A 19,162-nucleotide genomic window follows, 5' to 3' on the forward strand; every position below is an offset into this window, starting at 1 on the left:
CTGGGTGGCTCAGCAGTTGAGCGTCAGCCTTCAGCCCAGGGCGTGATCCTGGAGTCCCCGGATCGAGTCCCACGTCAGGCTCCCTGCATGGAGCCTGCTTCTCCCTCTGCCTGTGTCTCTGCCTCTCTCTCTCTCTCTCTCTCTCTGTCTCTCATGAATAAATAAAATCTTTTAAAAAAAAAGATTTTATTTATTATTTGACAGAGAGAACGCATACGTAGGCAGAAGAGCAGGCAGAGGGAGAGGGAGAAGCAGGATCCCCGCTGAGCAGCGCGCAGGACCCAGGACCTGGGATCATTCATGGCCTCAGCAGAAGGCAGATGTTTAACCAACTCAACTCCCCTCTCCCCAGATTATTTGAAAACATAGATGTACCTCTACTTCCTCTATATACGAACTAAAGAAAAAATCTTATCTAACTTATCTCTAAGGATTTTGGAGATGAATAAAGTACCTACCCACTCCCTCTCCCAAACAAACATACAAGAACTCTGAATAAGTGTTTTAATACTTGATGAATTGTTTGAGCTCTTGACAACAAAGTACTCTATTATCACAGAGTAATTACATTTGTTAATATAATAATTTGGGTGAGGCAGTTCTTTCACTGTTACCAGATGGTATGAAATAGATGTTTAAGAACATCTCCATTGGGCCGGATGGGTCACGACGGAAATATGGTCCCAGACGACCAAAAATGTTGTTAAATTGTTGGAGGGTAAGCCACAGAATGTCCTTTTCCACAGATGCTTAAGACAGAAAGAAGACCTGGGAAGACGGAGAGGAACGGATAATCTCTGCTGCTCAAGGGTCTCTGTGAGAACAGAAAAACGCTAAAGAGGAGACGTGGAACGAAGATCCGACCTCTCCTCGGTTTCTATTGCACACGTCTCCACCGGCCGCCAGCTGTGCAAACAACTGTGCAGCACCGGGGGGCGGGCTCGCGCTGCTCTTTTGCCCAGATTATGAGCTCAATCAAAATCTCTGGCTATTACTGAGGTCAGAGAACTGGGAGTCCCCGATTTCTCCTCCAATGCAAACAACAACGTGGTCTTTCTCGAAGAAGAGTCGGTGGGGGGCCAGGAGCCAGGGCCTCAGCCCAGGGGGGCTGCCCCCTAGCGGTCACCCCTGCGGCCCTCGCGGCCCCGGGTCCAGCTCCCCAGCCCCAGGTCTTACACCCACCCCCTCCTTCACCTCCTCCCAGTCCCCTCCCCTTCCTCCCGGCAGCATCCCCTTCCTCTTCGTCCCCTCCTCGAGCCGCCCTCGCTCCGGTGAAGGGCGCCGCTCCGTCTGCACCCAGAAGTCCGGGGCTGCGCCGGGACGCTGTGCAAGTATCACGGCAGTCTCCCTCCCGGCCCCGACGCCCCCCAGAGTCCGCACATCTTCTTCCTCCTCACCTCCTCGTCCGGGACGCTGCCGGCCGCGCTTTCACCGAGCCCGCCAGTTTGGTCCCGTTTCCTTCTCTAGTTAAGACTCCCTGTCACTGACGGTTACTTTTTGGCCTTTTCATATATACATATTTTGGGGGCCTTGAACCCCCCCTCGTGGAGAAATGGAGGCAACAAAATGGCGGACCCGGAAGTGAAGGCTCAGAGAATACAATTTCTGGCGGAGGGATCTGTGAGGAGAAATTGACGAGAAAAGCCCACATTTACATCGGAGCAGAAAAGCGATGCATCTCTGAGTCTCATTTTGTTTCCACTGAAGGCTTTTTGACGTGGAAAAGTGTATATCTGAGATCATCCAAACGGGACTATTTGACGGGGCGGAGGATTGTTGATGGCGCGTCTTACGTGCCGTGTAGTCCCGGCAGGGGACGGAAGCGCTGGGTTCTTTTGGCGCCAAGAGCCCGGAAAGTGCGGAGGAGCCGTCGGAACCTGCGCGGGGCATCCGTCTGTTTGGTATCCTGTCCCGGGACCAATCTGAAGGTTGACGGCAAAACTTTGTTTCCCTGTCTTTACCTCGGGTGCAGCGGTTGGGACGTTCCCGGCTTTGCGTGCGGATTGAACTCCGGTGTCCTGACGGTGGTATTTCCAATTTACAGCTTGAATGTAAGGCCCCCGGGACCGGGCTGTCTGCTCATAGTGAACCGGGTGATGGAGCCGTTTCTGTGGAGAGGCTCGGAAGGGGACACAGCCTGAATTTGCAGATCCTCTCACACACCTTACACACCAAATAGCTCCCATCTTCACCCACCAGTCGCCTAAGGGCAGTGAAAAATGGGAAAGAAGCCCTTAAATAAGTGAACACAAGGAAAGGGCAAGTCACGGCTCCACTCTATTCGGTTTTGGCTTCTGTCGTTTATGGTGGGCTTTCAAAGGCCACGGAGGTTCTCCTTTTCTGAATTTGCTCGGGTCGCCTCTAAAGTATCTACGGCATTCTGACCGTTTTCGATCCATTTTGATACTTATGGTTTCCCTTTTTGAGTCAACATCTTATCTAATTACTGTTCACGTTCTCTATTTGAAAGTTCAAATAGTTGGATTGTTTTATTATTTTTTTGTTGTTTTTTAATGAGACGAGTTGTAAATAACCAGATAACATATTTGGGTGAATTATTTTCGTTTCTTAGGCACCTAGACTGAGATAATGAAGAGCATACTTGGTGCCACAGGTGCCTTCTGAGACATCTAGGATTATTACCTCAGTATGTAGCCAGTGGTCAAGTAGAAAAGTGGTTGGTTGCAGCTTTCTTCTTAAATTATAATTTTTTTTAAAGGTTTATTCGTTCATGGGCAGTCTGGGTGGCTCAGCGGTGTAGTGCTGACGTCCGCCGAGGGCGTGACCCTGGAAACCCGGGATCCCGTCCCACATCGGGCTTCCTCCGGGGAGGATGCTCACTCCCTCTGCCTGTGTCTCTGCCTCTCTCTCTCTCTCTCAGTCTGTGTATCTCATGAATAAATAGATTTTTTTTTTCTTTTCAAAGATTTTACTTATTTATTCATGAGAGTGTGTACACAGAAAGAGGCAGAGACAGGCAGAGGGAGTGAGCAGGCCCCCCTGCAGGAAGCCCGATGCGGACTCTCGATCCCGGGTTCCAGGATCACGACCTGAGCTGAAGGCAGGCGCCCCACCGCTGAGCCACCCAGGCGTCCCCTAAATTATAATTTTAAGTTGATTTTACCTTTTTTTTATACCTATCCAACTTGCAGTTCATCATTTTTAATATATAAAGGCTACAGAAAGAATTGTTCCTTTATTGAAAGGTATAATATAGAAGTGTAAGGGAAAAAGCAAGGCTAATTTCAGAGATATCTTCTTTTTGAAGAGAGAGAAAACTAGAACCCAGTCCTGGGATTGAATGCCTTTATTAAAGAAATGAGTGGATGGCAGCACAAATCAGCGGCAATAATTTTGGAATGAGGGGACAAGGTGTAAGGTCATTATGTGATTGTTTCATGGTCTCAAAGCTGAAGAATTGTGCCTGAGGCTCATTGATCAGTATCATACATTGCAGATGCTGGGCAAGACTATAATACTAAAGACCAAACTCTGCCTTTTAGAAACGGAATCAAAACCTAACAAGTTATCGTAGTCAGAAAGATCGTGTCTTAAGAAGTGAACTTGGAGTCCTTTTCCTCAAGAGTTTTGAGTTATGGGCAAAATTACAAAGTGAGTAGGCTTGAAGAAGGTACAACCTTTTGAGAATGTACTTATTTCTAAAATGATTCAATGCTGTCCCCTATTTTCGTTTTTCCATGATGTATTATTTCCTCTTGTTTTATACTTTTTTAACTACCCCCAGTTTCTCTGAGAGAAAGTGTATTACAAGGAGTAGGATCAAATAGCAAAAGACATAGCATAGCCTTTTAGAAATCCGATAATCTCAAATGAAAACTTGTAAGGTTTCTTCATCAACCCTGGAAGAAAGATTTGTGTTTACTGATCCAGAGCAGGAAATTAAGTTTGAGCAATTTCTAAAGCTGTTTAAAATGAAGTTAAAAAAAAAAAAAAAAAATCCTCCATTTTGTACTACTGTGCTACTCTCTGGTGCCTCCACCAGGCCTGTTTTCTGAATTATCATGGGGGGGGGGGATCCCTGTGATCCAATCAATACTCCATTCCTTGAACCCTTTCCTTTGTGGCTTAAGGGCTCTTGAGAGAAACCAGTAAGATAAATAAATACATAAATAAATAAATACAACACAACTCTGGCAGATTCATCAGCACCACCTCAACACAATGGAGAGGAAAGAGCAAGATTAATAGGAGAAAAGGGTGGAAAGGAAGGGGCTTGAAAGGGAAGGCAGTGAGGGCAAGGTGGTGGGAGAGAAGTCTTGGGCTTAAAGCAAGTCCAGTTCAAAGGAGTGGATGCTGGCAATAGGAGCTCTCCAGAAGTTGAAGGTGCTGTATTCAAGGAGGGCGTCGCCTTCGGAATTCTTCTCCTGTTCTACTCCAGTTGCTTGCCCGGTCATTTTGCCAGTGCTGCTGTCTTTGATCTTGTAGATGGATGTATCTGACAGACCCAGACCTTCCAGCTCCGACAGATCCAGTTCTGGAATGGGCATCCTCCAGAAAAGAAAGGAGCTGTACTGGCTACTCACAGGGTCCCTCATAACTTCCTAGAAAGAAACCATTTGTTAATCTTCATGCTACTGGAGTCTCTTTATGACCCATGGCCTTTCCTTACTTAAAAACTTAACATCCTGGGATGCCTGGGTGGCTCGGTGGTTGAGCATCTGCCTTCAGCTCAGGGCATGATCCTGAGGTCTGGGGATCCAGTCCTGCACTGGGCTCCTGGCAGGGAGCCTGCTTCTCCCTCTGCCTATGTCTCTGCCTCTCTCTGTGTCTCTCATGAAGATATATAATCTTAAGAAAACAAAAAACCATTTGCATCCTCATTTGCCACTGTACATGATCCAAATTCCCTAGGACAAGCTTTGGGAACCCTTCCTTTATTACTGTCTTCTACCATTTCTAATCTTCTCCCCATCTTGGGATGACTTAATTCACTGCCTACTGCTTCAAGTCAATCTTGGGTCTGGTTTTCAAGGCTTTCTAGAATTTGGCCCCATCCTTCCTAGCAGTAGCACATTCTCTGCTAGTTATGCTTATTCTTGTCTTGCTTAACTTTCCCTACTCTCCATCTTTTTTTTTTTAAGCTTACTATATCACCAGTTTATTATAAAAGAATATAACTCAGGAACAGCAGATGGAAGAGATGCACAAGGCTACGTGTAGGGAAAGGGTGCAGAGCTTCCATGCCCTCTCCAGGTATACCACTCTCCCCTCCTCTCCATGTGTTTTCACCAACCTGGAAGCTCCTCTCTACTCCCATCTTTTTTTTTTTTTTTTTTAAAGATTTTATTTATTTAATCATGAGAGACACAAAGAGAGACCTAGAGGGAAAAGCAGGCTCCTTGCAGGGAGCCAAATGCAGGACCCTGGGGTCACAACCTGAGCTGAAGGCAGACACTCAATCACTAAGCCACCCAAGCATACCTCTACTCTCCATCTTAAAATACTACCCAAGTTTCAAGACTACTAGAGGAGTCCCTAGAAGAATTCAAGTCCTTAGAGGAATCTTTCCCCTGAACTTATTATGTTGGTAAATAATCGATGTTTTCCTGACTTTGATTTAATAGGTACCTCTAAAAAGAGCTTCCATGACATTTCTGGTTTCAGTTTTCCTCCCTGCCTTCTAAATCCTACTACAAACTCACCTTTCCCAGGAGGACTTCCTTCAACTTACACAACTCACTCCACCCTATATCTTCCAGCATTTCTGCCAACACCCTGTTGAGTTTTACCTGACTCTATCAGTTTGGGGCTACAGATCACGGTTATATGTCTTGTTTTTTTTTTTTTTTCTTCTATTTATTTATGATAGTCACAGAGAGAGAGAGAGGCAGAGACACAGGCAGAGGGAGAAGCAGGCTCCATGCACCAGGAGCCTGATGTGGGATTCGATCCCGGGTCTCCAGGATCACGCCCTGGGCCAAAGGCAGGCGCCAAACCGCTGCGCCACCCAGGGATCCCGGTTATATGTCTTGTATAGGGATAGTCTTTCTCCTTCGAGAAACAGTTTCCCTAAAGGTAAAAACCAGTCTACTTTCTACCTTCTTCACAAGTGCTGGGCTTTGCACACAAAAGACATTTGAGGCTGCTGGTTAATTTTCTCTCACTATTTAATATAACCCATACCTTGTCACCCCCATCTATTAGCCCACAGATAGGCCTTAACAGCCTGTATTTCTCTCTAGCGTACCTCTCCAAAATAAAACCCAGGTGGCTCAAAGGACTTTCCTATGCCTTCCTATAACAAGACTTTTTTCTCTGATCCCAATGCTAGATTATACCTGAGAGCAAATGGATTGGAAATTCCAGGTATGGACAGTAAGAGTTTAGATTGGAAGGAGAAAGTCCCTTGACAGAATTAGATACTTTTCCATGCTTAATGAGTATTCCTATCACCTTTTCTGCTCATCCCACCCACACCCTGATGTTATATGACTATTATACCTCCTGCACCCTGCTGGTTACTAGCCAAAGGAAGGGGCAAAAGCATTAGTTTAAATATTCCCAAAGAAATGGAAGGAACATTCCATTGCCTCCAAAAATAGAACACCACTTTAAAAGGCCTTCTCCTAGCAGACTCCATTGGCTCTTACCAGGCCTCGAGGCTCCTAAATAGTGGCCTTAAATAGGTTCCCAACTGCCTCCATAAAATGTGTTAAGCGAACATAATAACTGCTGTACTACAGAAACTCTATAACCCCAGATAACGTGAATTGTCTCAACGAAAGCCAAAAAAGAAAGCCTTAATCGAGAGCATACTTATGTGTGAGTGTAGGGCCTTTAGGATTGGACAGTGGACAGACTAGGATGTTATTTAATGTTAAAAGCCAGTTGTCAGTTGCTCTTTTTCTTCTGAGATTCAGGCCCCACAATAAACCCTGGGAACTGAGCATTACTCAGCCAAGAGCTGCTTAGAAGGAGGGTTATGTGGGGACTGGAACAGGGTGGGGGAGCATGTTAGAAAGGTGAGGTCATGATCCTATGATACTCAGCTCTGATCATCTCCACAGTAATTTGCAGAGACGTGTTCAGAAAGAGAGCTACACAAAATGGTTGTACCTCTCAGCCTACCAGCTCCAGCTTCAGTCTGGGACTAGGGGATCCCAAGATGCATATCTTAGGAACTGTCAGTGTTACAGACTAATGACTCACCACAGGGATTCTTTCTTTTTCTTTCTTTCCTTATTTTCCCAACATTACCAGTTATTTGTCTACCTTGCTGGCTTCTTTTATATCCCCTCCCTTACCAGTACCCCTCAGAGCAAGCTTAGTATAATACTGGGCACATAATAGGTTCTTTACAAAATAGAACAATATACAAAGCAAACAAACCATAGGATTTTAAAGCTAGAAAACACATTTGGGGTGCCTAGCTGGCTCAGTCGATGAAGTATGTGATTCTTGATCTTGGATTGTGAGTTTGAGTCTCATGTTGGATGTAGAGATTACTTAAAAAATGAATAAATAACAAATATATTCTGTGCTATAACAGTATATTCAAAAAGAAAGAATGAAAACATGTTAGAAAAAAAAAGAAAACATGTTAGAAATTATCTAATGACTTCTGAAGCCTTCTAGCCAGTTGGATCCAGGACTGTTTCCCAATCTGGTCTTTTTTGATGTGCTGTACATAGATAATTCCCACAGTTTTATATACCAATATCCTCAAAACTTGTAATTCTTTTAGTTCCTGAAGAACAGATACTCAGTGGATTAAGTAAGTGTTGATTGTTCCGTGATTCTCATCTGAATGATGAAAATGCAAAAGGCAGTAGAGAGCAAGCTAGAATCTGAGACAGGGAAAAAGCTCTTTGACAAATTGACTCCTTTTCTTTAAATCAGAGTATGGGGATCCCTGGGTGGCTAAGTGGTATGGAGCCTGCTACTCCTGCCTGCATTGTGTTTCTCTCTTTTTCTCTGTATCTCTCATGATTAAATAAATAAAATCTTTTTAAAAAATAAAATAAACCAGAGTATGTATAAAAATTGTTTAAACAATCTCCGAGTGTCTGGCAGAGTGTATCTTGCAATTAAAAATGCTAATGAAGGGATCCCTGGGTGGCGCAGCGGTTTGGCGCCTGCCTTTGGCCCAGGGTGTGATCCTGGAGACCCAGGATCGAGTCCCATGTCGGGCTCCCGGTGCATGGAGCCTGCTTCTCCCTCTGCCTGTGTCTCTGCCTCTCTCTCTCTCTCTGTGACTATCATAAATAAATTAAAAATTTAAAAAAATGCTAATGGAGGGATTCCTGGGTGGCTCAGTGGTTTGGCGCCTGCCTTTGGCCCAGGGTGTAATCCTGGAGACCCAGGATTGAGTCCTACGTTAGGCTCCGTGCATGGAGCCTGCTTCTCCCTCTGCCTGTGTCTCTGCCTCTCTCTCTTTGTGTCTCTCATGAATGAATAAATAAAAAATCTTAAAAAAAAAAGCTAAAGGAAATTTTATGAAATATTAACTCAAAAGGCCTAAATAAAATCTCTAGCTATGCCATTAACTCAGAGACATTCTAGATGCACTCATTCTAGAAAGACACTCATACAAGCATGTATGGCATTTAAAATCAAGTCAGTATACAGAAAATTGAAACTCAAATACCATCTACATTGTATTACATTCATTAGCAACGAAATTCTGGTATTTAATATAGTATGGATTTAATTCCCAAGTCGTCTTCTCTTCTCCAAATTTCCCCACCCATACCTTATCTTTCTTTACATCTTAAAGGGCTTAGACCACAATATACGCTCAAGAAATACTTCTGTCCTTCATTTTAAATTATCCAGATATTTTAGTCAAAGGTAATTTCTAAATACAACCATCTATTCCTAGAGATACATGATTAGCAAATATGTAGTATAAAAAGACACAGTGTCCTTAAGCCACACAGACACACCCAAATTCCCTTTGTCTAGACCCTCCACAAGAACCCAAGGCCTGCCCAACAGGGCCTTGCTGTGTCATGCTGCCACCTGGGGGTGGGGGTGGGGGGGGAGGACCAGGGATGGTGGTTGGAGGGGATGGAAGCTCTCTGGCATCTCATATTTGCCTCATTCTGGTCTTGGATTTTCCTATTAGCCATGTCCTTGCCACATCTATTCCCACGGAGCTGCAAATAAGCATTCCTTTTCCAGAATCTGCCACCATATGTAGCTTTTGTGGGCTGTACTGATTTCAATATGGGATCAGGCAATTCTCCAACAGAGGCTCCCACCTTCCTACCTCAAGCTGCCTCTTTCTTTGGAGCAAAGGTTTGAGATAGGGAGCAGGAGACTTAAAGGTCAGGATTGCTTTCAATATTATCTCATCCTTCCCCCCAATTCCTTCCTATGGAGGCAAATCAGTTTGGGGTGAAGGTAGACACATCAATGGAACACTACAGATTAAAAAATATTTATATAGGTAAGTACAGGCTGGAGCAATACAAGAGAACTAGAGATTTCATCAAAAAACAGGTAAAACCAATTATAGCTTAAAAAGGAAGATATAGATAAGGACTGAAGATCATAAAGCACATAAGACAAATTATAGGAAAATAGATACTTGAAATGAGATAAATGCTGAGAAATGATAGCTCCATGTAAATTGTTAGAAATTAATGTCTGTGGATTAAAAGGCAAGGATGGAGATCTTAGCAAAGAGATAAAAAGATGACCAAAAATTACTTATTGTTCATAGTGCCCCTTCTCTTGCACTGTCCCCCACCCTCATCCTAATTTGGGGTCTTCAAGCTAACCGGAGGCAGATGCTCTTCTCTCTCTTGGCACCCCCTTGCTCTCCTTCCCTCAATTTAGTTTACCTGTTATCAGTGAATTATTAGTGTGTTCCAAAGATGGAAGGAGTACCTCGGGGGCTCCGGCGTCTGCTCGGGGCTGGAGAAAAAGAAAGCTGTTGGGGTTTTGACGGCTTTGTCTTCTCACTCTCTCCCTCTCCGGTGGCTGAGTCTATCTGCTCAGTCTCCCCCTGCAATGCAGCCCCTCCTAAGAAGGGCGGAAGGACTCCCCGCCCCCTCCTTGCCTGACTCGGCTAATTCAAATGATAGGTTCCAGAACACTTTAGGGAGGGAGACAGGATTAAAGCATCTCCGTAGGCTTATTGGTCGGCACAATTATTCCCGAGCTCTTACAGCACCCCCATGCTGACTGGGGTGCAATGAATGAGCAGTTATTTGTCCCCTAATTTTAGACTTACGGATTAAAAAGCCTAACTCTCGATAACATATAGAGGAGTGCCCCTTTATTACCCAATTTAAGGATTTCAAGTTACGAAGTGTATTTTTGAGAATCAGAAAAATCTTCCATCCCTCCCTCCCATCCCTACTATTGCGCCTGGATGAACCAGCCCATGCCACTTCGGGTCCAGCGTCGGAGGACTGGGAAGGGTGTGCGTGCCCGTGTGTGTGTTTGGGGGGTGCCTCTGCGAGGACTGGGGGGTGGGGTGCGCGTGTGTGCGAGTGTTGGGGAGTGCCACTCCCTAGACTCGGCTGGGTCCGGGGGACGTGGGGCTCCACGTAAGTGTCGCCCAGCCGTGCCCGGCGCGCTAAGGGGACGTGCGAGGGGGCCGGGAGAGCCTCTCCCGGGCTGCGTGCCCCGGGTTCGCGCGGCGGGGCGCCCGGGCCCCCTCCCAGGCCCCCTCCCAGGCCCCCTCCCAGGCCCCAGCGCGGTGCAGCGCCCCAGCAGTCAGGCGGGAGCGGTGCGCCCGCCTCCGGGCCGGACGGGTTTCGTAATCGCGTCGCCGCCGTTTCCGCCGAGAGCCAGCCCCACCTCTGCCGGCCCGCCCTCGGCTCCCCCGCCGCGCCGCGGAGCCAGCCCGGGAAGCCCACGGCGGCGGGCCCGGAGCGGGAGCCCCCCCGCCCCCGCTGCAGCCGCGCGCCTCGACGCTGGAGCCCCGGCAGGTGAGGCCGCGCCGCGGGTCCCCGGGCCGCGCACCCCGCCTGCCGGGCGGGGCGGAGACGCACCGGATGCTGGGGTGGGGGAGGAGGGAGGCCGGGGCCGGGGAGATGCTGGGCCGGGGGGAGAGCGGTGCGTTCCCTGGCAGCAGCCTCCCCCCACCCCACTGCTCACGCGGTGCGCGCGCCGAGGCCGCTGCAGAGTGGAGGGCGGCAGGGCCTGGGGGTCCGGGACGGGGTGGGGGAGGTACCCCGAGACTCATTGACGTCGGCGGCGGCGCGTGCCGGACAGAGTGGAGCCCAGCTGGAAGGTCCTGGAAGGCGGCAGTCCGAGCCCGAAGCAGCCGCGGGAGGCTGTGGCGGAGTCCGAAAGCTCCGCGGCGAGATGCCAGCCCCAGCCAGGCGTTGGGAGGAGCAGGGGGTTGCTGGATAGAGTTAGGGAGTGGGCAGAAACGGGGCCTGTAGGGCTGATTCTGCCGGGACGGAGCTGGGGGCCTGGCTCTGCTTCCTCGGAAGCCTCCCCGCGCCCCAAGTCCTTCCCTGGGGCCGTGCCCGTCACTTGACTGAGAAGTGCGTGTCCCCCCACTCCTCTGATGGCCTCAGCGGCCCTGGGCGTTTGGAGGTCTCCACAGGGACCAGCTGCAGCCCCGGGGTTACAGCCAGAATTGCCCACTCCATTCCTTCAGTTTCCCTTTCTCTTTCTCTTTCTCCAGCTGCTTCTTGTGAAGGCTTGTCGGGCAGCAGGTTAGAGGCCTTCGGGCTGAAGGCAGCGGGGACCGGGAAAACCGGTTTCAGGCTAGAACAGGACCTGGGAACCACCTCTGTACATCCTTCTTCTCTGGAACCTTTCTCTTATCCCTCCTACTGCTCACTGCGCAGTGGCTTGGAAGCTCCTCGGCCCCAGTGTGACCTTGGTGTCTCCTAGCTCTCCCTCTTCCTATTTGGGACTCTGGCTCAGTGCGACTTGCCTGTCAGGATATGGCCTTACACCATCTAATCCTGGTCTCCTCCTCCCCCGGTTCTCCCAGCCCCTTCCCCTTCCCTGGAGGGTGAGGGGTGGGATGGGGAGCTCGAAATAGTGGGCAGTGGATTTGGGCGCCCCTTTCTCTTGGGCTCACCAGGACTTCATTTTTCCTCAACCCACTCTTCTCTAGCTATTTTAAAGAGCAGCCCATTGCTCTTACTTCCTTTTCTGACCCATCCCCTCATCACCTACACGTTCGCCCTGCCCAGTCTTCTCCACATGCTGACTCCACTGCCAAGTTTCAGACTCTTATGTTCTGTGTCCTAGGGAATGGAATTTCCTGGTCACTCCTCATCATCCTTGGCCCTCTCGTGCAAGTCCCACATACGCTGTCCCTCCACCCAGCTCAGGCCAGGTCCCTGGAAAGGGAACAGAAACGTCCTTGTTCCTTCCACTGCCCTTTCCCTGCCTCTCCTCTCCCCTCTCCTCCCTTCTCTCCCCTCCCACCCTCTACTTCTGTCCACTCAGCTTCGCTCAGGGCGTGTGTTGGAGGAGAGTCCACTCTCCCTACAGTCTCTCTGGTGGTATTGGGGGTTTCCTCTGATTCTTCATTGTTTTCTTCAGTCCCTGGCCTGCAACCCTTAGCACCCGCCGCCACCACCACCACCATTGCGACAAACCGACAAACTGTGTGACTGACTGACTGACTTCCCCAATGACCACAGCTCCGCTCTCTGGACAGCTGTGTTCAGACTTCCGCCCTAACTCGTTACTCCTCCCCTCCGGTGGTGGGAAGGGAAGTAAGAGAAAGCCCAGGCTTCTCCTGGGTCCTTCTCTCCCCTACAAGCTTTTTTTTTCTTTTTTTAAAAGATTTTATTTATTTATTCATGACAGAGAGGCAGAGACATAGGCAGAGGGAGAAGTAGGCTCACAGCGGGGAGCCCGATGCAGGACTCGATCCCAGGATCCTGATCCCAGGATCACGACCTGAGCCAAAGGCAGACACTCAATCACTGAGCCACCCAGGCTTCCCCAAGCTGTATCTCAATGTGATAGAGCATGGGGGTTCCAGGCCTGGAAGGGAGGGAGATTCCTATTCATAGAGTGTCATATTCATGAAATGGCCCTGTTTGGAATCTGGGAGGTTGCCTGTATCATAGGACTGGGGAAGTGCAGTGAGCACAAAGGAAACGTAGATGTGTTCTACTCTGGCCGGCAGGCAGTGAGGAAAAGGGGCCCACGTTCTTCCTTGGACACGAGAACGCTATTGGAAAGTTCCTTGTGTCTGGTTGGCTGATGAAGCTTGGGGATGAAAGTAGTGAGGAGGGAGGAGAGCACAGGTCACAGCATGAGGGGAGGGGAGAGATGGGGTGGGGGAGGCCTGGGCCCTATGGGGTGGCACAACAGGACTCATGAAGAGGGTAAGGAGGCCAGAGGAAGGTGAAGAGGGTGGGGAGGCCAGAGGAAGATTCCTCGTGGGATAGAAGTTACCTGGTACGTGTGCCTATGGCCTGTGCACAGATGATCTGTATAAGACACACACACAGAAAGAGGGTCATGCCTCCTGAGTGCACACACAGGAGTGCAGTGATACAGGATCACAGATAAACAGACTCTGTACAGCCTTCAGGAAGGATCTCAAGGTTGAGTAATAAAGGAACTGATAAATAGCTTCTAGAAGAGGTTGGATCTCAGTTGAGGGAAATGAGGAGGAGCAAGGGCAGGGAATAGAGAGGGAAGAAATTTCTCAATGTGGGAAAGTCTTCCTGGAGGCTCATCCTGTGGCAGGTAGCCACCTACAACCTGGCCAGTCAAGGTCTCTCTTGGTTTTAAAGAAAATCAAGATGTTCAGGGTAAGGTAAGGAAAAGGGAGGGACAAGGGTGGAGGCCCTGTTTATGAAAACGAAAAACCACCATTTCCTCTTCAAAGTCACCTAACGGCCCCTCCCCTTTGGCCCTAACCCCAGGGAGAAGGGAGGTAGGGCCCATAGCACCCCCAGGCTGTGCTCATTTCTGCCACTGCCCTTTAGCCCCTCCCATCCTCATCCTAAATGCTTGGGTCCCCTTCCTCTCCCTTGGTTCCAGCAGCTCCTGCTCCTCTACCCCTTGCTGCCCTTTCTCTGGGAGTCCAACCGTGAGGTCCTTATGTTTGGGGAGATTAGTGCTGGGTGCAGAACTAGGGCCTTGGAGGGAGAACTGGATGATCTGGGCTCCTCGGGAGGCTTCTCAAGGAGGGGGTGATGGGAGAGATGGGATTTCTCACTTGCCTTCTCCTCTCTTTACTTTCCACTCATCTAGGTTCTGGGTCTGAAGAAGACATAACCCTGGTGCCTGCCTGCTTCCCTGCTGTGGCCCTGCTTGTCCCTCAGGGGCTGAGACGCTGACTGACCTTCACTGCCCAGCCCAGGGTACCTGGGACCCCACCATCTCTAGGCCCGTCCAGCTGTTGTTACACTCCAGGGGCTGAGGAGTGAGGAGTTAAGGCACCAGAGTGAAAGCCCTCTGGGGCCTCAAGCAGAGGAGTGAAACTGGAACCATCGGGGAATATGAGTGAATTTTGGCACAAACTGGGTTGCTGTGTGGTAGAGAAACCCCAGCCGGTGAGTCCTCGACCCTGAGCCCCACCCCAGCGTACACAGAAGTCAGTTACCGTATCCTGTGAGGCACACACACCACCTGCGATCTGGTGTTTAGGAAGCCCACTACTTGCTTCCCTATCAGGACAGTCTCTCTGGCCGGGCAGGTGTGCACATGGAATCCAGGGGGACTGTGTGTTGGAGGAAGTGAATAGTCCTAGCTAGCACTTCCTGTTTCTGTCCATTCTGAGCTGGGCAGAGGTTGTAGGTGAAGTTTAATACCTGTCACTTTCTCCCATTGTTTCCTCATCAGCCAGAGGTGACTTTGATATATCCTTTCTTTGTCTAGCATTTACTCTGCAGGCCCCTGCCGTCACCACCCTGCCTATGTCCTCTCTGTGTTATGTTGCTCCAGACCTGCCTTTCAGACCCCAGTGATTGCCCAGTAGTAATGCCAGGTACCCTTGTCCATTTGGGCCTTTAGCTCTTCTCCTAGTGGTTTTCTTTTCTTTTTTTTTTTTTAATGAGAGATACAGAGGCAGAGACAGAGGCAGAGGGAGAAGCAGGCTCCCTGCAAGGAGCCTGATGCGGGACTCGATCCCGGATCCTGGGATCATGCCTCAGCCCTGAGCTGAAGGCAGAAGCTCAATTGCTGAGCCACCCAGGAGTTCCCCCTAGTGGTTTTCAAGACTCTATTCCCTTCTTCTGTGTGTGGATGAGGGCACTTCAGGCCTAACTCCTCTGTCTTCTCTAAACAGAAGAAGAAACGGAGACGAATTGACCGGACCATGATTGGGGAACCAATGAATTTTGTCCATCTGACTCACATTGGCTCGGGGGAGATGGGTGCCGGAGATGGACTTGCCATGGTAACAAGGGAATGGGGAGAGATTGATATGGGATTGTGGCCTAGAACCTTTCCCTCCTTTTGAAGTTTAAGCAGGGGACATGATAAATACTTGATGGGAAAAAAAAAAAAAAAAAAAAAAAAAAAAATACTTGATGGGGAAGTAAAAAGCTAGGATTCTAGTCATGCTCACCAGCTGCACAAACCAGAGACCTGGCATTTCAGGTCTCTGGCCTAGACTCCCTCGTTTTTACAATTAGCAGATTGTTCTTCATTGGGATAGGGGATATATATGACTCAAGAATTCTTTGGAGGGCTTTTTCCAACAACTAGAACCCTTTTATTAATTAAGAACTGCTATCCAGTGCCATAGTAATTCATATTGTGGCTTGGTGTGTTGAGGCAGTTGAAAGGCTGAGCACCCCTGTCTTAAATAATGTCTAATACTCTTTTCTGCTCTGAAAGTAAGGGAAGTGGGTCTGGACATAGTGAAGGAGTCTCTTCACCAATTGTGAAACTCAGATCAATATGAGAGAGTCCTTTGTGAGAGATAAAAGACCCATTTTATTTCATCCTCATGAGAGTCAGTATGAAGGCAGACATTGAGACTTCTCTTGGAAGAATGGCTATTGGTTTTAGCTTTCTCAGATTGATTTTCTTGCCAGGGAGTTGGGGTCAGCTTCTTCCACAGAGGGCATAAGGGAGATTGCTTACTGTACAGTATCAAGACTTAGGACTAGGGTCTCACACGTGCTTTTTCACAGACAGGTGCAGTTCAGGAGCAGATGAGATCCAAGGGAAACCGAGACAGGCCATGGAGCAATTCTAGGGGATTGTAGCTCCAACTGAAATGGTAAGTGATTAGAGAAGCCTGTTCAATACCTCCTGCCCCTGTCAACACATCCTAATGCCCTGCCTCAGAACCCTGATCCTCTGCAAGAATGAGAGGTGAGAGGAGGAAGAAGAAATTAGAATGGAGGAGTCAAGAATTTAGGATCCAGAAAGGCAGAGAGACAGGGAGGTGCAGACAGAAATCGAGAAAAAAGCACACTGGAAATAGTGGAGGCTGCACTAGGCCTCCTCCCCGCCACCTCAGTTTTCCTTGAGGCTTATCTTCCTTCTTCAATTTCTTTTTTGATCAGGTTCTGCTGTCTGAAGCCTCCACCACATGTCCAGCCCAAAAGAGATGCTGCCTCTCCTGAAACCGTGACCCCAAGGCTCTTCTTTTCCCTATCTGCCTGTTAGTGCCTCAGAAGGCTTGGGGGCTGGACTCCCTCTATTCCCTCTGGCTGTAGCCCCTCCTGGAGATGGGGTCAAGGCAGCAGGACTGACCAAGTGACTACTGGTTGGCCAGAGGAGCTCAGCTGAAACCCTGGACACTCTCAGATCTGAGATAGGAGTTTTCTGGGAACCTGGGATGCATTCCCTTCTCCTGAATGACGGTCTAGGTGCCATCTGTTTTTAAACTCTTAACCTGGAACTCCTTAAATAGGGTAGGTGGGTGAGGTTACCAAAGCTGAAGCCGGCTTTGCTGAGAATCTCCTTACCTCCCTGGCCTTCTCCTTTTTCCTCCTGGGATGAACTGAAGCAGACGTCAAGCAGGGGGTAGGAGGTTGACCACTGCCTAGTCTACTCTTTGTCTTTAGATCTCAGACCTTAAGCTCACAGTCCTTCAATATCTTTGCCACTACCAGCTCTTTCTCTATTTGGCCTCTAAATTACCCCCTTCTTCTTCTACCTCTACCCTTAATCCCATCCCCATTACAAACCTTATTGTTTCCCATTGATTAAGAGCTAAAAGTAAGAAGTGGATCTTAACCTGATAGTATCCCGTTTAAGTCTTGGAGACCTGGCCACCCTCTGCCAATCTCCCTGCTGGTCCAGGTGAGGAGGAAGAGGGATCTGGAGAGAAACCCAGAATACTCCAAAACTAGACTCAGAGTGGACTTCCTAACCATTGAGGATCAGAGGGGTGACAGGTTGAAACAATCTCTGAGTTTAGGGATCTTAAGATCCTCACAGCATGGGAGCAGGGGCACCTTTAGAGAAAGGATTCTCAACCTGGGCACATATGACATTTGAGTTAAATAATTCTTTGTAATGGAGGGGGACTGTCCTATGTATTATAGGATGTTCAGTAGTGTATCTGGCCAACCATAGTTATGACAACCAAAAATGTCCCCAGATATTACCAAGTGTCTCCTAGGAGGCAAAATCACTGCCAGTTGAGAGCCACTTCTCTAGAGTCAAGGTATTTTTCTCTAAAGCGTTTTCCCCACTCTACTGCCGTCCCATTATTCATCCTAAGCCTGAGCCATAGATGAACCAGGTCCTCTTGCAAAGTAGGCTCAGTAGGGCTACACATATCTCTAGAACAGTTCTTTATTCAGTGTGTTTCTTGTGCTTGCATGGGTTCATGTCTCTGATGAATGTGTATGATGCTTCTCCATTCTTGTTTAGAGGAGGGGTTCCTGCAGTGTGTAGGCGTGAACAGAGTATGGTGAGATTGAGAAAGGGAGAAAAAGCAGTAGAGCCACAGACACCCAGGATTATCGTCTGCAAACTTTAAACTCTACCAGACACAAATAAGACTCAGGGAGTTTTGTCTGAAGACCAGGTCCCACTCCCCACCAGGCCAAAGAGTCTGCTTTAGGTGGGAAAATAATGCAGGAGCAGGGTCTTTAGGCAGTTTGTTTTCTCAGGGGTTTTTTCTTCTGGCCCCTTCCTTGCACGGTGGTTAGAAAGGCAGAACAAGACTGGTGAGCTCCTGCCTGCTTGGAGATGGGTATGGGGTGGGGGGTGTCTCTCATTAGCTCAGTAACAAGATAAACAGCCTGTTTGATGGCGATGGGGTCAGGAAGGTGGGAACTAGGATCCACTCTGCTGAGTCCACCATCCATCCAGTTTGCCCCACCTATAGTGACAGGTTCTAATTTCATTCCAACTTCAGTATATTTGCTGCCACCACTTTTCAGGGTCTAAGGTCGGTCATACATTCCCAGTTTACTCTGTTCTAATCTAGCTAGTTGTTCTGAAAGTAGCTCATTTTGTTGTCCTAAAGTAGCTTAATAGCCTAAGGGTTATATTCAATCTGAAGGGTTAACAGGATAGGGTAGAAAGACAGGAGGACTCGAGGATTGTCTGGTCACCCTGATCTTCCACCTTATTCTAATGCCTTTTCTTTGGACACAGCCTTTGGTGTTCTCTTGCCTTTAGCTACCTTTTCTAACATGTATGCTACCATCACTTTAACAATATTTGAGAGTGATGGAAATGGGTTTGAGAGTCATAATTTATATTAAAAATGTGTTGGACTTTTAAATACATTTTTCAAATAAAAAAAAAGTTTAAACAAAATAGCCGCAGAGTAATCAATACGGGCATGTGTTGAGTCAAAGGATAAATATGGTTGATGGGGTGCCTGGGTGGCTTAGTTAAGTGTCTGCCTTCAGCTCAGGTCATGATCCCAGGGTCCTGGGATCAGCCCCACATTGGGCTCCCTGCTCAGTGGGGAGTCTGCTTCTCCCTCTCGCTCTGCCCCTCCTCCCTGCTCATGCTCTCTCTCTCTTAAATAAATAAAATCTTTTAAAAAATAAATATGGTTGATCAAGGTAACTCCTAGAAGGTAGCTGATATAGAATTTTGTGCTGACATCGACCTTTGCAAAGAGAGAAGGCCAAGTATTATGAAGGCCTCCATAATCTTCCAAGGGCTCAACTTGTTCTTCCTGTTCCCTCCTCTTGACACTCATCTGAGATTTTTCAAGTCTTTTTTTTTTTTTTTTTTCTTTTTAAGATTTTATTTATTCATGAGAGACACATAGAGAGAGGCAGACACATAGGCAGAGAGAGAAGCAGGTTCCCTGCAGGGAGCCCAA

General features: G+C 48.3%; 3 protein-coding genes and 1 long non-coding RNA gene across 18 annotated transcripts in view; 2 read left to right on the forward strand and 2 right to left on the reverse strand.

Moving 5' to 3' along the window:
- Positions 1 to 2,602, reverse strand: part of GABPB2 (GA binding protein transcription factor subunit beta 2) — a 35,325-nt gene extending 32,723 nt beyond the window's left edge. For 2 of the 11 annotated variants that reach the window (XM_077842333.1, XM_077842330.1), the window contains exon 1: positions 1,398 to 2,187. The gene's annotated coding sequence lies outside the window, so the exon portion shown is untranslated. Of the gene's footprint in view, positions 1 to 458; positions 480 to 568; positions 815 to 1,397 lie in introns of those variants that run through there. The other 9 variants (XM_077842332.1, XM_077842328.1, XM_077842327.1 and 6 more) reach the window with 9 other exon arrangements.
- Positions 242 to 4,123, forward strand: LOC144280375 (uncharacterized). Its single transcript, XR_013348789.1, has 2 exons — positions 242 to 1,928; positions 2,045 to 4,123. It is a non-coding gene; the product is annotated as an uncharacterized LOC144280375 (long non-coding RNA).
- Positions 3,293 to 14,677, reverse strand: MLLT11 (MLLT11 transcription factor 7 cofactor). Of its 5 annotated transcripts, none has more exons than XM_077842360.1 (2): positions 14,513 to 14,677; positions 3,293 to 4,562 (listed from the first exon to the last, which is right to left on the reverse strand). In XM_077842360.1, the coding sequence occupies exon 2, from the start codon at positions 4,554 to 4,556 to the stop codon at positions 4,284 to 4,286; it is 273 nt and encodes a 90-aa protein (XP_077698486.1). In that variant the 5' UTR covers positions 4,557 to 4,562; positions 14,513 to 14,677; the 3' UTR covers positions 3,293 to 4,283. The 5 variants fall into 5 exon arrangements, with proteins under 5 accessions (XP_077698486.1, XP_077698487.1, XP_077698485.1 ...); XM_077842361.1 differs by lacking the exon at positions 14,513 to 14,677 and adding an exon at positions 9,856 to 10,065 and having other exon boundaries at positions 3,293 to 4,558; XM_077842359.1 differs by lacking the exon at positions 14,513 to 14,677 and adding an exon at positions 9,810 to 10,064 and having other exon boundaries at positions 3,293 to 4,558.
- CDC42SE1 (CDC42 small effector 1) lies at positions 10,750 to 18,642 on the forward strand. Its single transcript, XM_077842362.1, has 5 exons — positions 10,750 to 10,904; positions 14,161 to 14,462; positions 15,197 to 15,307; positions 16,050 to 16,138; positions 16,428 to 18,642. Exons 2-4 carry the CDS (start codon positions 14,409 to 14,411, stop codon positions 16,122 to 16,124), a joined length of 240 nt encoding a protein of 79 aa, XP_077698488.1. The 5' UTR covers positions 10,750 to 10,904; positions 14,161 to 14,408; the 3' UTR covers positions 16,125 to 16,138; positions 16,428 to 18,642.
- Positions 18,643 to 19,162: the final 520 nt, after the last annotated feature.

The sequence above is a fragment of the Canis aureus genome, chromosome 12 (assembly GCF_053574225.1).
Source record: "Canis aureus isolate CA01 chromosome 12, VMU_Caureus_v.1.0, whole genome shotgun sequence".
Classification (NCBI taxonomy): Eukaryota; Metazoa; Chordata; class Mammalia; order Carnivora; family Canidae; genus Canis; species Canis aureus.

Coding starts and splice junctions, on each gene's coding strand:
- MLLT11 (XM_077842360.1), bottom strand. CDS start 4,556: ATGAGGGACCCTGTGAGTAGCCAGTACAGCTCCTTTCTTTTCTGGAGG.
- CDC42SE1 (XM_077842362.1), top strand. CDS start 14,409: ATGAGTGAATTTTGGCACAAACTGGGTTGCTGTGTGGTAGAGAAACCC. Junction 14,463..15,196: donor TGGTAGAGAAACCCCAGCCG/GTGAGTCCTCGA, acceptor TTCTCTAAACAG/AAGAAGAAACGGAGACGAAT. Junction 15,308..16,049: donor CCGGAGATGGACTTGCCATG/GTAACAAGGGAA, acceptor GCTTTTTCACAG/ACAGGTGCAGTTCAGGAGCA.